At 42.3% G+C, this 11,262-nt stretch overlaps 1 protein-coding gene across 3 annotated transcripts in view; it reads right to left on the bottom strand.

Annotated features, from left to right (window-relative positions):
- Nucleotides 1-1,780: 1,780 nt before the first annotated feature.
- Nucleotides 1,781-11,262, bottom strand: part of MAN2A2 (mannosidase alpha class 2A member 2) — a 492,369-nt gene continuing 482,887 nt past the window's right edge. For all 3 annotated transcript variants that reach the window (XM_069222645.1, XM_069222646.1, XM_069222644.1), the window contains exons 23-24: nt 5,599-5,709; nt 1,781-4,465 (exon numbers count right to left, since the gene is read on the bottom strand). In XM_069222645.1, the coding sequence (XP_069078746.1) occupies nt 4,307-4,465; nt 5,599-5,709 (270 nt within the window). In that variant the 3' untranslated portion in view covers nt 1,781-4,306. The remainder of the gene's footprint in view (nt 4,466-5,598; nt 5,710-11,262) is intronic.

Raw genomic sequence — 11,262 nt, 5'->3', positions numbered from 1 at the left:
AGATTGTTTTGGATTGCTGTATTTGAGTGGGGCAGAGTTTTTTGGATTAGAGTGAGACAGATAGTTTTCAATTGGAGTGGGACAGATTGAAGTGGGTGGGTTTGGAGGTTTGGAGTGTGGTAAATTGGGGTGAGTGGTTTGGACTGGAGTGGGGAGGACTGGAGTGCGGAGGATTGGAGTGGGGTAGATTGGTGCGTACTGCACAATTATGTGTTAAAGCATAATTTCGAAAATTACACATCAGAAAGAAACATTGTTTCTTTGCAATATTTACAACACGATAAGTAAAATTTGGAGAACAGCGCTCACAGCAAAAACAAAACAAAACATGAGTAAAAAGTGCAATTTTGTTTGTTCTGCTGAGACGTTGTTGCTAGTCACGTGCCTTCTGTTTGCAGGGTGCTAGAAGTTAAAAAGAACAAAATAGTACCTCAATCACGTCATGAGCATCGGATGGCACTGATTACGTTCAATCAATCACTGCTTTGTCCCTGCTCTATGGAGAGTAACAGAAATGATGATATGCCAGCCAGGACCAATTAGAAGGCTGCAAAGAAGAGTGCCACGCAATTCAACAAATGATAAGCAACTGGCAGGCTCCAAGCCCTGTTCTAAATATAACAGCATCTCACAAGCGATACGCATGCGTTACTGCATGCTATTGCAGGCTCGACCCTAAAAATGCTACTCTCACAAAACACTTTTCAGCAGGTTTCTAAAGCTATGCAGAGGAATGAAGGATCGAAAATTAATTTTGTATAATACATTTGGAGGAAATATAGGTGAATACCTATATTTGGCATTGGATCCACAGCCATGAGACTCATGACCAAAGTGTGAGGGGCCCCAGCTAGATACGTATCCCTACCAGCCTGATGGTTGCTGGCTCTCCACGCAATTAGCTAAAACCAGGAGGCACAATATAAATATTAAGCTTCAAAGAGGGCCCGTAAACACTGTGGAATCAATTTGGTTGACTTAATAAAGAAAATGCTCTAGCTCCCACTGATTAGGGTGTGTTTGAACGTCCTGTGAATTGATGCATTTTATATTATCCACTTTTGGTTTTCATACAATGTGCTTGTTGTTAAATCTTGTTATACTGAATATTTATTATTTTTGTAAAGTAAAGGGGGATTACGCACACCGTTAGTCTTTTCTGAATTATATCAAATTATTGAAATCTTGTCTTACCAACATCTCTAAATTGCCACTCATAGAATAATAAAATCCAATAAGCAATTCAGAAAAGCTAGCATATATTCTCCACTGAAACACATTTCAAGTACAGTCAGCTCACAAAATACATATTGTGGATATGCTTAAAATCAGACTGGAATTTACAGTACAGCAAGTAGATAATGGACACATCTCAGGCAATTTGAGTGTATCCTTTTAGTGAACTTGTTTTCAGTTACCTTATGTTCCACCTCTCTTCAACTACAATAATCGGAAATATAAGCAATTAATGCAATATCTGATAAAGTTATGCCTTCTCTATTTTTTCGTTTCTGGTTAGTTACACTTAACCCAACCATCCGATATATTTTGGTCTCTTCAGTATTAGTGCCCTTTTCCCTTACTGTCTTTTTATACTCTTCATGTTGAGTATATGTGTTTGTGAGCCACGTATCACATTTATAAAATATAACACAATACAAATAAAGAGCTGGAAAAATATGCGTCAAACTTTACTATTAGCTGAATTTGTAATATCGTATCCATGTTAAGAATTGAAGCAAATAGTATGCATTTATAAAAAGAACTGCGTTTGAGAAAATCACTTTCAAAATAATTTTATTTATTTATTTTTTACAAAATGTTCAGTTACAAATTATTTGAAACCAGTGTATGACTAACCACTCCCCTTGGCAGTGTTTTTCCCAACAAACATATTATTCTAGGTGGACTTTGCTGTAGCTTATATTAAGAGTGGCCATCATTTTCAATAAATCAGCTCGAGCCAGGCGATGGGTTGAAATGATAATCGGCCAAAGACTGATGTAGCCGTGAGTGATGATTACATGGGGACCAGATAGACTGACGATCAGTAACAGCTGTCAAGAAAGGGCTGTCTTTGCTTCCGACAGTCTCCACTGACGCTGGCTGATTAGAATAGGACTTTGATCCTCTAGGATGATAGCATTCATTTTTTTTTTTTATAAATAAAACCATACACAAACATGTGACAAATGTGGGGTATTTCTACCAGAAGGAAAACACTGTAGATGTTGATATTACCTGTATTACTTCGCCTGCTACAGTTATCTGCCTTACGTACAGCTCAGCCTCTTGTTGTGGAGTCAAATCCACAATATGGGGTTGGGAAGGAAAGGTGGGTAGTGTATTAAAGGGAGGTAGTTCCAGCAACTATGGGAATTTAGCTTATTTTTCTCCAGGGAGAATGATATGAAGTGTCCTGCTATTCTGGATATAACTCAGTTTTGCAATGTTCAATAACCCATCTCTAGCCAAAACCAAATACACTGTGGCACACTCAGTGAACAAAAGTTCATTCAATCATGGGTCACCATCCCTGCCTCCATGGTAAGCTTAAAGGGAGAGTCCAAGTTGTAGTCAAGAAACAACTTGTAAAATGATGCAGAACAATAACATTAGTGGCATTAACAACATATGCAACCGGTCTGGTATGTTATGGATCGATTGCAGAATAAATCACAACTTTAAAATATACACACTGTATTAAAAAATGCACCAAAAAAGTGATCAGGCGTTCAACAGAGACAAATTAGCAAGTAAGGTTTCCCTAAAGTGTGATTCTCTCAACGTGTGTGACTTTGATCATCCTATGGCTCCATGGAACTTTATGCTGGCACCCATAAAGTGCTTTTGTGCATCATGTGCACAAACTATACATAAAGACATCATAGGATCCAGTGGTGCCGAACTGTATAAATCTTCTATCAATGACACCAAACAATGGGTCTTGAAACACCCTCCATGTACAGAAATGGCAAAACATTCACTATTTCTATATTAAAATGACATCCTGCCACTGAATTTCTCTGTCTGAATGCATGATGTGGTATTATGGATATGAAATGCACAGATACAGTCATCAATGATGAATGTTAAAGAATGAGCTCCGTTGGCTTCTTGTCTAAACTTGATTAGCAATCAATATGTATCCTAGCAGAAATCACATTAGATGTATGTTTATGCTGTGAACAATAACACGGTGTCCTCCCTAAGCTGTTCTAATTTAAATACTGCAAAATAAGTGGCGCTACAACATCAAAGGAAATTTTGGCATGTGAAGGGAGTGCTTTGCATTGGGAATATACTTAACTATGTCGTCATAACAATCAACCACACAATTGTACAAAAAAGATACGATTTGAAATATAAAACTGCATTTTTTGTCCTTTTGCAACAATAAACAATCCAGTTCGAATCGAAGACGACGACATTTGTAGAAACAGTACACATCTCCGGGTTCTGTTGCTGCCGGGGCAACATGTTTAGGACAGCACACCAACAGTAATAAGAACGACAAGAAATACATGCAAAGTCAAACCGCTATGAATGAGCGTTTGTACAAGTGGGGATTAGCCCACCAAGAACACTGAGTTGTAATGATTTCGCAGCACTTCACACCCCAATGACGCACATTTCTGTAGGACCTTTAAAGACAAATTTATCGAATTAGCATGGTCAATCTAGTAGCCTTGTCTGTAGTGCAAGCAACGTCCTGCATACTGCTGGTAATACACTTATTACAGCAACTCCAGTTATCACAGCAACTCTCGTGAAGTTCATTAAAAAGACTCCTTGAAGGATCTGTAGCTGCCTACAATGATGTGGCAGGGGGTTGATAACAGGCTGACAGGCTAACTTGAGAACATTGCAGCATCAGGTTACAGCTCCTGATCCATGTTTGTGAAATTCAGATTTCTCCATCTAGATGAATTAACTAAAATCCTTCCCATAAAGCCGATCTTTGCATATCCCCACTGGGGTGTTGATAGAAGCAAACTTCAGAAAGTACGAATCGGAAATCTGTTTGACAATAATTCAATTCAAATAAGACATAAAATAAATAAATAAACATTTTCATGAACCAACAAAATATATATATTAATTCGCAGAGCTGTGTTCAAAGTTGTTAAAAAGCAGAGGAGGGAAGAGATCCCCCAGAGTTGTTAGAGGCCACTTCTTCATTCTTCCGTCTCTGAAAGCACTGCTTGCAAAGAGCTGGTAGGCGCCAAATCGAACATGAGCTCGGGTGAGTCATCACACATTCAACGCTCCAGGGTGAGATCCGTCCCTTTGGTTTTAAGCACGGTTAGCCGAAACGGATGCGGAAGGTGGCGATCTCCATCGGCTCCAGGTGCAGAGCCGGAATGCTGCCGTTAGACAGCGGTGCCAGCGGGTACATCAGAGTCAGGGAGGTGGGCTGCAATGACACCACGTCTAGGGCCTGGAACAGACTTGCGATGTTAAGCTGTGCGAAAAAGAATACAGGACTCAAATATGTATGGCAAAACACTTCAGTATTTGAAAACTAAAGCCACTAATCAATTAGAATGGAAGCCATCGCACGCTGCAATAGTTCTTTGAAATAATTTTTCTGGTAACGATCACCTGGCAAGTCGTTTTTTTTTTTTTTTTAACAGCCCCACATTACATTTACCAATTTGTATTCTTTGTAATGTGAAAGGAAAATATTTTTGATAATTATTTTACGCTTGTGCAGAGTCTAGGAGGTGGGAGAGAAAGAGAATTGCTGGTAATGAAAAGAAAGACACAGGAAGAGCCCTTATATCTTCCCATGGTTTCTGTTCTCAGGTTTCAGTTTTTTTGGGTTCCCAGTGGCGTCTTAAAAATGAACACATGCATTTTATGTTTACATACTAATGACAAGCATTTGCAATGCAATGGGTCTTGCGTTTGCTTGAGTTAAAGCTATTCTTCCTCACTGGACTTTTCTTGCCATATAAATTGAAAAGTAAAAGTAAAACAGAAGACATAAGAAAGCCAATTCAAAGGGCCACAGCCGCCATTACTGTGAGTACGAAGAAGAGACATAAAAAGAGAAAAAAGTTCACTTGCAGTCAAACTTAAGGGCAAACAAGCAATTATCCAATTAACAGGGTCGATGGCCAAGGCAGTAACCAAACTGCTCCAAGGAGGTTCAAAAGTAAAACATTTACCAATGATAACAGAGGATTTTTGAAAGGCAAGCCCATGAACGAGTGAATTTGATGGACATGCGGTGGGTGTGGTTAAAAGCCCACAGATAGATTACAACAGGCCAGAGCACTTGCACGCTCGACCTAAAAAAGGAAAGCAACAGAGGAAAGTAATACTGACCAGTAAAAAGCACTGCACTTCATATTAACGTTATGCAAAAAATTTATTAAAAGTACCGTTTTGAACATTGGAGATGCAGGGACACAATTTGCATACATTCACCTGATATGTGCAAACAAAGTTCTCACACTTTCTTATTGTAGCGTTCAGAGCATTATGGAGACAGAATATTGCTGCTAATGTAAATCTAATACAGTTCTATCAAACGTCGGTGACTTAAATTACCATACAGATGTGACTGAGATACCATTGCATTATGATTACCTGTCCTTGGCTTGTGGTGCAGTTAAAACCTAAATTCTTGGCTTCAAGACCACAATCAAATCCTTTCCGGTGTAAAATCAGCGCAGACTCTGATGATGGCAGTCTGTCTTCCTAATGAAGGGGAGAGAAAGGGAACTGTTAAAGAAGATTCCAGCACTACTTAGCTAAGAGCATTCACTTCACCGTTTTGAAAATTAATGTTAGGTTCAATTACATTTTTTAAAGGCATATTGCTATTGTGTTTACATTGGATTTATTGAAGCATAACAGCATACACATAACATGAAGTTGACGGGAAAGCAGATTCTCTCATACTCGTATGACTGTTACTGTTAAATTAACATGGAGTAAGTAGAATAAAAAGTGCTTTGCTTTGTTAATGTCCTTTCTGATGGATATCAGAACTCCAGCAGAATTCCGTAAGTGAACAACTGCTCTGGGTGCTAGAGTGAACATGGACATTTTGAAGTAGTTCTTCTTCACTGGTGCTAGGTGTCACCTAATGACATCCGGCTGGGGTCACAAGGAAGAACTAAAAGTGATGGGGATCACTGAATATAAGCTTGGTGATGTCAGTTCAATCCATGCTTTGAGAGTCCCTACAGAGGCGTTAAGTATCACAGATCAAGTCAAAACAAATTGAAAAAAAGATATCAAAGATGTTAAAAACTCTCAGGCGGGGGGTGGAGGGTTAGTCGTAAGGAACACGTGGAAGCTCTATTATCAATCAGAAAGCACACTGCCAAAGATAAGCAATCTTCCAGTGAATATTTGCTTCTGCAGATTCCTTATGTGAACCCCTCTCTCCCCAAAGCACCTTCACAGTGGAGTGTCGAGCGGTTCACTCACCATGGACTACTCTTCCAAAATAAGAATGCTATTTTTTTGACGTAATGCAGTATTTTTCAGAAAACAAAGTCACTGCATTACATATGTCCTAAATCGGAACAACATGTAAAAGAGTAGAGGGGGCTGTAGTACAACTTGTAGATTGGGACCGGAAGCTCCAAGAAAGTGGGATCTTCAATGGGGTGGATGTGAATCCACCAAATGGAATAAAACCACAAACTTATCAGGGTGAATCAGTTTCAATAACTTAAGCCTTGGTAGACAGGCTTAACTGAGGACAATGTGTACAGAATTTAGTGATAACAAAACAATTAATAAAAAGGAAAATATCCCACAACCTATTTCTAAATATAGAGAAACATTTAAGGAGCAAAATGAAACCAAAAGTAAAAAAATCCAATTAGGGTAACCAGCGATATGAATATTTATAGATTCAGGTTAAAAAGCACCAAGAAAAAACGTAACGCTTCAATGAGTAGTTATGGTTGACTAGGACCTTGGTGCCATTTCAATCAGTATATACCAAGCAGGTTGTCCAGTCAAAATCCTCTACTGGGACAAGGTTGCAGGCTGTGTCTGCCAAAGTTTACTCAAAGCCATTAGCCTTTGGGCGAAGTCCAGCTGAAGATGTTGGTTCTGTCAGAAAAAGACAGGATCATGAAAAATTTCAAATGTTGCAGCTGCTGAAATCCTTGTGTCAGGCAGATAATTTTTTGTGCCTTTGTCCAGTCAAGATTTATACCTTAAGACTTTTTTTTCCAATAGAGCTCAAAATCCTCCAGCGTGGTTAGCCATAAGCTGTATCCAACAAAATCCTTTCAAAATCAGACACGTACGCCACAAGGTCCAGCTGACACACCGGAGGTCTTGGAAGTCCAAAAAGTTCAGTGTGACCTTTTCAGAGTTTTGGGAGCAGCTCCTCTTGGTCACTTCGAAAGTTCTCAGGACCTCAGGAACAGCACCTAAGGTCCAGGACTGAATGCAGTGGAGGTTACCACAGGGTCCATGCTACTGGTCAGCTGGGCCCTTCAGGAACAGACATTTTGCAGCTTGCTATATCCCTGAAGCTACACAGGAGGCCAGCTAACTGACCCTTGGAGTACACTTCTTTGGCCTAGGTACAAGAGAACAGGTCCAGCCTTTCAGGCCTCCACACAGGTTTCAAGCAGCAGGTATAGTCCTACTCTGTTATTCCACAGGCCAAGAGAGAGTTCTTATGAACTGTGGATGCGCTGCTACTTTTGCTGGATTTAGTGGCCAGTGGGTCAATCAATCAATCAAAAAAATGTATAAAGCGCGCTACTCACCCGTGAGGGTCTCAAGGTGCTGGGGGGGGGGGGGGGGGGTGAAAAAGGAGGGCAGGGAGGGTCACTGTTCGAACAGCCCTGTCTTGAGGCTCTTTCTGAAGAGCAGGAGGTCTTTGGTTTTGCGAAGGTTGGTGGGGAGGGAGTTCCAGGTTTTGGGGGCAAGGTAGGAGAAGGACCTGCCTCCTGTGGTGGTGCGTTGGATGCAGGGGACTGTGGCTAGGGCGAGGTCGGCTGATTGGTGGTTGCGTGTGGGAGTGTGGAAGTTCACTCTTTCGTTGAGGTAGGTTGGGCCGGTGTTGTGGAGGGAATTGTGAGCGTGGATGAGGATCTTGAATGTGATTCTCTTGTCTATGGGGAGCCAGTGAAGGGATTTGAGGTGTGGTGAGATATATGTTTGTGGCGGGGGAGGCCAAGGACGAGGCGTGCGGCTGTGATCTGGGTTCTCTGGAGTTTGCGTTTGAGTGTGGTGCCGGCGTAGAGGGCGTTACCGTAGTCTAGTCTGCTGCTGATGAATGCCTGGGTGACTGTCTTTCTGGTCTCTGGGGGAATCCATCTGAAGGATTTTTTTAGAGTGCGGAGTGTGTGAAAGCAGGATGAGGTTAGGGCATTGATTTGCTGTGTCATGGAGAGGGAGGGGTCTAGGATGATGCAGAGGTTGTGTGCGTGGTTTGCGGGGGTGGGTGCGGGGCCTAGGGCGGTGGGCCACCAGAAGTCGTCCCATGTGGTTTTGTTGGGGCCGAAGATGATGATCTCGCTTTTGTTGGAGTTAAGCTTGAGGTGGTTAGTAGTCATCCAGTTGGCGGTGTCGAGGAGGGCAGTGTGTAGTTTGGTTTTGGCGGTGGTGGGGTTGCGGGTGAGGGCGGGGATGAGTTGGGTGTCATTTGCGTAGGAGAGGATAGTGATTCCGTGTGTTTGGAGGAAGTTGGCTAGGGGGATCATGTAGATGTTGAAGAGTATGGGACTGAGGGAGGACCCTTGGGGGACTCCGCAGATGATCTTGGAAGTGGTGGAGTGAAAAGGTGGGAGGCGGACTCTCTGGGTCCGGTCGGTGAGGAAGGAGGTGAGCCAGTCTAAGGCTTTGTGGCAAATTCCTATGTTGTGGAGGCGTGTGAAGAGTGTGTGGTGGCAGACGGTGTCAAAGGCTGCGGAGAGGTCTAGGAGTATGAGTGCGGCGGTCTCGCCTTGGTCGACTTTGGTCCTGATGTCGTCAGTGCATGCGATGAGGGCGGTTTCCGTGCTGTGGTTCTTGCGGTCCCAGATTGTGAGGAGTCAAGAGTGTTGTTTGCTTCGAGGAAGTGGGATAGGCGGGCGTTGACTAGTTTCTTGGCAACCTTGGCGGGGAAAGGGAGGAGGGAGATGGGGTGATAGTTGGAGAGGATCTCCGGGTCAGCTTTTTAATATTTTTTTTTTTTAAGGAGAGTGGTGATTTACGCGTGCTTCCAGGGGTCTGGGTAGGTGGCGGAGTCGAAAGAGGAATTGATTATGTCGCGGAGTATGGGGGTGATGGTTGGGCTGGCTTTGTTGTATATGCAATGTGGACAGGGGTCAGAGGGGGATCCGGAGTGGATGGAGTTCATGGTTTTTTCGGTTTCTTCATGTGTGGTGGGGGTCCAGGTGGTGGGTGTGGTGGGGGGTCATGAGTGGGGGTAGGGTTGTGTGAGTGAGGGGTGTGTGCGGTGGGTGTGTGTGGTATGAAGCTGTTGTGGATGTCCAGTATTTTGTGGTGGAATTGGTTGGAGAGGGCGTCACATAGGGCCTGTATGTGTGAGGGGTCTATGTTGCTGGCTTTGGGTTTGGCAAGTTTGTTAATGATGGTGAAGAGTTCTTTGCTGTTTTGAGAGTTGTTGTCAAGGCGTGTCTTGTAGTGATCTCTTTTGGCGGTGCGTATGAGTTGGTGATGGGTTTAGTGGCCAGTGGGTGGGGGACACCTGAACACTCCATAACCAAACAGGAAAAAGTTCACAAGGGCAAACCTTCCTACTTTTGCAGCATATCCTGTTTGCCTTAATACAAACTATCCCACAGTCCACTGTTCTAAGTTAAATCTATGATGGCACAGCTTTCTGCCGTTAGAGGAGATGTGTGAACCAGCCAGAGGTGTGTTTAGGCAAAGGAGCAGGCCCCTTCTCTTCAGCTACACCAAACTGGTTCTGGGACCAGTTCACCCTACCACTGGGCTAGTGCTCAACTGGAACTACAGAACCCAGGGGACAAAAGGCTTCTCTTACCCTGGCTTCCCTTTACACTTACTGATAAATGAGCAGGTCTCATCCTGGTCCCTTAGAAGTCAATAAAGTCCTTTAACCCTCCCCATATGCCCTTCCTGAGTTGATATGTATCACCTACCTCGCACCCCAGTCTTCGTGCCAAAAAGCCCAATACATTATTTCTTCTCTGGGAACTATTTTGATACCTCGCTAAGAGGAAGCACTGACAGGCAAGCTCCTGGTAGGCTACTGCTAATTAGCCCACTGCTAGTTCAGGCAATCAAAGTCTACATTTTTAAAAGTCACTTTTCCTGAATATTTATTCAAACTCCACTTCACCACTGAATTGGATTGTAATACACATTAAACATTATGTTTGAATCGTTGTCATAGCTTGTCCCAAACCAGAGATAGCAGAGGCATGATTTTATTCTGAACTTTGTTTTTGAAATAGGACAGCAACAGCCTTTTTCAGTGAAAATAGCTTTGGGGGCTAGTCATTGCAGGTACAAGCCAACATTAAATTCTTGCATGTACCACTTTACTAGACAACCTATTTTGTAGGTTGCAATGCCTACTCAACAGTGATTTATTTAATATTTGCCTGAAGGTTTAAAAACTGCAGGAGTCAGACAGCACAGGTAGGTATGAGCCAGGCTTAAAATGTCAATCTACTGTGTGACACAACTTTTGCTGTAGTACACAGGTGACATTTAACTTTTCCTTTTCATTGGTGTATTTCCCTACTCCTGGAAACTTAAGTAGGTCAATTAGGATTTAGTCAATTTTGCCATGGTTTACGGTTCTTCAGACATTCACTAGAGCCTGCAGAGCAGGGCCTCAATGAGCAAAATTCAAGAACCAGCAAAACTAGCCCCTAAAACAAAATGATCTCACAATAACAATATGTTGTCATAGAAAATATATGAATATAATGTGTTTTCTAACTGCTTTATGCTTCCAAGCACCAAATAAATCACAAACAAGTATGTTATTACCATGCCTGAATGTTTTAAACTTATGAATATAAATTACTCTGTGGCTCGGGATGTTGCAAATCTTCTTCCTCCTTTGAAGGATGCAGAAAGAAAGAAGGCAAATAAATGTCCTGGGATATGTTAAAATCAGAAGCGCTATTAGGTAAAAATGAAGGTGTCATACTCACAGTCACTTCTTTTTTGGAGAACACAGTAAACAGAGGCGTGGCTAATAAGGTTTGAAGCTCCCTAATCTATGTAGAAGAAGCGAATGAAAAGAGAAAAGGTGTTTTCCAAGAAAGACATTTGAAATCTCATGGATGA

The sequence above is a fragment of the Pleurodeles waltl genome, chromosome 3_1 (assembly GCF_031143425.1).
Source record: "Pleurodeles waltl isolate 20211129_DDA chromosome 3_1, aPleWal1.hap1.20221129, whole genome shotgun sequence".
NCBI classification, from domain to species: Eukaryota; Metazoa; Chordata; class Amphibia; order Caudata; family Salamandridae; genus Pleurodeles; species Pleurodeles waltl.
The sequence above is the reverse complement of the archived record's forward strand: the minus strand, read 5'-3'. Positions and strand labels throughout refer to the sequence as shown.